This window comes from Chanodichthys erythropterus, chromosome 24, assembly GCF_024489055.1.
Source record: "Chanodichthys erythropterus isolate Z2021 chromosome 24, ASM2448905v1, whole genome shotgun sequence".
NCBI classification, from domain to species: Eukaryota; Metazoa; Chordata; class Actinopteri; order Cypriniformes; family Xenocyprididae; genus Chanodichthys; species Chanodichthys erythropterus.
Window position 1 is genome coordinate 27,873,875 of NC_090244.1, and position 4,133 is coordinate 27,878,007.

At 36.8% G+C, this 4,133-nt stretch overlaps 1 protein-coding gene across 1 annotated transcript; it reads left to right on the forward strand.

The window, feature by feature from the left end:
* Window positions 1–601: 601 nt before the first annotated feature.
* On the forward strand, window positions 602–1,046 carry LOC137015150 (histone H3). Its single transcript, XM_067379890.1, has one exon. The coding sequence runs from the start codon at window positions 620–622 to the stop codon at window positions 1,028–1,030; it is 411 nt and encodes a 136-aa protein (XP_067235991.1). The 5' UTR covers window positions 602–619; the 3' UTR covers window positions 1,031–1,046.
* Window positions 1,047–4,133: the final 3,087 nt, after the last annotated feature.

A 4,133-nucleotide genomic window follows, 5' to 3' on the forward strand; every position in this document is an offset into this window, starting at 1 on the left:
GCGGATTTAGTCGGTCTCATCGAAACCCAAAGGCTCTTTTAAGAGCCACCCACTTTATCTGATAGAGAGCGCTTTTCTTTAATAATTTAATAACACCATATATAAAAGTATATAAATAAAATTGCACATAACAGGAAACGATCTATCAAAACCATTAATTGTACGATTACTCTGTATGGGTATTTAGAAATACAATAGTAGCAGAAACAGTGTTTTGAACGCATGAAAGTCCCATAACTTGTTTGATTTTTGGGTTCATGTGTTTTGTTGTACTGCTTTTATAGAGATGGTGTTATTTTGTTCAAATCCGAGATATACAACCATAAGGAATAAGGTGAATATTTCAGAACAAATATATAAAGCCTATGGGTGTGTTACACTGGATGATCAAAACGGAACAAAGCACATTGAGCGGGAAACCCTCTGCTTGTTTGAAAAGATGGAGCGCGCAGTCATTGGCTAGCAGTCATAAGCACACGTCACAGATCAGCCAATCACAAGCCTCGGCACCCTCCCGACACTGTGAGCTCATGGCCGCGCAATGCTTTAAAAGCAGGCGTGTAACACAGAACAAACATTTCCAGCGTAAGCAGGACAGAAAGAGAAGTCGACTGCAGCAATGGCAAGAACCAAGCAGACTGCTCGTAAATCCACCGGTGGTAAAGCCCCGAGGAAGCAGCTCGCTACCAAAGCCGCCCGTAAGAGCGCTCCGGCCACTGGCGGCGTCAAGAAGCCCCATCGTTACAGGCCCGGGACCGTGGCTCTCCGAGAGATCCGCCGTTATCAGAAGTCCACCGAGCTGCTGATCCGCAAACTGCCCTTCCAGCGGCTGGTCCGAGAAATCGCTCAGGACTTCAAGACGGATCTGCGCTTCCAGAGCTCAGCTGTCATGGCCCTGCAGGAGGCCAGCGAGGCTTATTTGGTCGGTCTGTTTGAGGACACCAACCTGTGCGCCATCCACGCCAAGAGGGTCACCATCATGCCCAAAGACATCCAGCTGGCCCGCCGTATCCGCGGAGAGCGCGCCTAAACCCGCATCAGCCACATCAAACCCCAAAGGCTCTTTTAAGAGCCGCCACAAATTACACTGAATGAGATCATTTCCATGATGGCGATAATTGCATTCTTTGATTGCAATAAGATTAGTTTATGTGTCATTCTACAAAGATGTCCTTTTGGTATGACTAAATGTCTTTATTTCTTTTTCTAAAATTTGAACTTGGACCACATATTATACTTTGACTTTATGAATACAAGTGATAGCTTAATGTGTTTCATGACACATTTTATTTCACACCAGTGAGGTATACATAAGACCAAAGATCCTTATTCTTCACCTATAGTGAAGTAGATGGGGCTAAATTTTTACATTTGGTGTACAATCAAAGACTATCACTGACACTTAGTGCAAGCAGTCAATAAAAGATCATAAACAACATTTTAAAAATGTCTGTAAAATACATTGTCTGTAAAGTCGCTGCACTGAATTTAGCCAAATACCCTTAATTTAGCCTTATCTGCCCAAAGGAGGATTAACAATGAGAAAAGTTATAATCATGTAATCTTAGTGCTATTTTAATGAAAATAAACTTTATTTAAAGCTGTTCATTAAGTTATCTATAAACAGGTAACACCAGTGACAATTTTCATGAAAAATGCATTTTACAAAATGGCTGCTGCAAGGTATTAATCCACATGTTGTCAATCATTGTATATTCACTAAATCAAGTAGTTTAATCCATTTGTATTCTAGTTTTTTATAATTCCCTAGCAATAAAGTAGGTCACACCAGTGACTTCAACTAAAAGATTCATATGAAATTATGATTTTCTAATTAAAATTTCTGATAACTGAAAAGAGATAAATGACTTTTCATTGGCCTTCATTCATTGATCTTCAGGAAATAGGAAGAAGGAAGTCAAGTGATGTCATCGGTGTGATTTTTTTCCTTTCAAAATAAGAGATTTTTGTTAAAGGTAACACCAGGGGACCACTACATTCATTAAATATTTTGTAATATTTATTTGGCATTTAGTTTTAATGAATTAAAAAATATATATATATTGCCACATTGATGCTCAAGGTTTAATTGTTCAAATAACATTGTTTCATATTAAAATATATAATAAAAATTGTAATCCTAAAGTGTTTTTCAAGTGTAATATTTCTGTAAAGTCTAGGGACAGAAAAGTGGACGTTTCTGTAGAATGACCCTTCTGCAGGCCAGCCAACCTCAAGCCCTGATGAAGATGAGATCGTTCAGCAGTGTAAAAACACAAGAAATTTTGCATCAATATTAGACGTCATGAGCCATATTTTGTACCTTTTTTTGCATCACATACAACATATTGATGATTTAGCTTTTTATATCTTTGAATATTTTTTTTTTTTTTTTGCTGATAATTTTCTACTCTCGCCTGTTTAAGGGTTAAAATGTACAGTTAGTAAAGTATCGAACATAATCCTGCATTTGTCATTGCAATTTTAATACAATAATTTTGTCTGTGTCTCTAGTGTTTGCGTTTCCTAAATTAAGTTATGCATGTACAAACACACGCATAAACAAACAGAAGATATAACATCACTCTATTATTTAATAATTTTACTTTAATATTGTGATATGACGTCTTGTGTCCCTCTCATTATCAAACTGAACTACTGTAAATTATTATCTTTGTGAAATAAATTTTCTGAAACCTGAAATTTAACATGACAAAACGTCAGGTCAGGAATTAATTCACCTGTGCTCTAGCTACTTTGGGGGAGGAGTGTGTGCCTTGAGACGCGGTGCTGGTTTCTGTTAGGTCCTGTAAGCATTCGTTTACCATTCTTCATCATTGTGTGATAGAGTTGTGTTAAACATGTCTGGAAGAGGCAGAGGCGGTAATATGGGAGGCCAAACGTGCCACTTCTAAGGTATGGCGCTCCCTTTGTGTCTATGGCGTTCGGACGAGCTCATTAATATGACGTTGCAACATGCACTCGTCTCACTGAACGTCACGTCTGCGTCTGCCGAACGTGACGTCTGCGTCTGCCGAACGTGACGTCTGCGTCTGCCGAACGTGACGTCTGCGTCTGCCACATTACAGTTCGACTGCCTGGACGTGACGTCTACGTGACGTCTGCTTTGCTGCAAGGGTTTCCAGCACATTCCATACACTAATTAGAGCTTTATTATACCTATTCATTCTCTATTATTGTTTACACTTATCCTCAATTATGTTTAATTAGCAATTAAGTGCTTTTTACCTTTCTTATGTATAGCTTTTTATTCCAAAAAGTAAACATTTATACAAATGATATAAAAAATTCTGTATGCAATTGCTTCTTCCACATATCCACGACTTCGGTAAAGTTGGTTTTATATTCGCACATTCGCACATCCGTATTCAATAGCCTTGTTAATCACACTATATTGGACATTCAGTGGACATTCACAAGTAAATATGCCATTAAAACAATACTTGCCTATTTTGATCGACTGTGAAAAATGTTGTAAGTTGACAATCGTTGGTTGTCAATATCATGTCGCTGCTTAAAATTTGCAAACATTAATTTATTGCACATTTATTGGAAAGTCTGAATTTATCAGAAGTCTGAATGTGCGAATATAAAACCAACTTTACCGAAGTATATCCACGGATGTTTTGAAGAAATCATAAAAAAGTTGTTCTAGCATGTATTCACCACTAGGAGTCTCTAGACCAACACCAAAAGAACGAATGTTTAAACACTGCTATATTATGGGCTAATTTTACTAAAATAAACAATATTTGCAATCTTTTATTTTGGAGTTGTAATATTTAGATTTATAGTTTCGCCAAAGTGATTGACAGGTGATCTGTTAGAATACTATAAAACATTTACACCTCAAAAGACAAAAGCGAGCACATTTTATTATTATTTTTTGTTTTTATTTATTTATTTATTTATTTTAATCAGTAGTGCACATTTATCTAGGGTAATTTTTTTTTTAATTAGTATGGTAAAATGCATGACATGTTTTTTTTTTTATTTTTTATTTTTTATCATCCATAAATATTATTTTATGCAAGTCGTGTTGATTTGTGAAGAAGGCTAAATTGATCAAACATATGCTCATTGCGCTTCCTGCGGCTGGCCGCTCGGTTGTT

Coding starts and splice junctions, on each gene's coding strand:
- LOC137015150 (XM_067379890.1), top strand. CDS start 620: ATGGCAAGAACCAAGCAGACTGCTCGTAAATCCACCGGTGGTAAAGCC.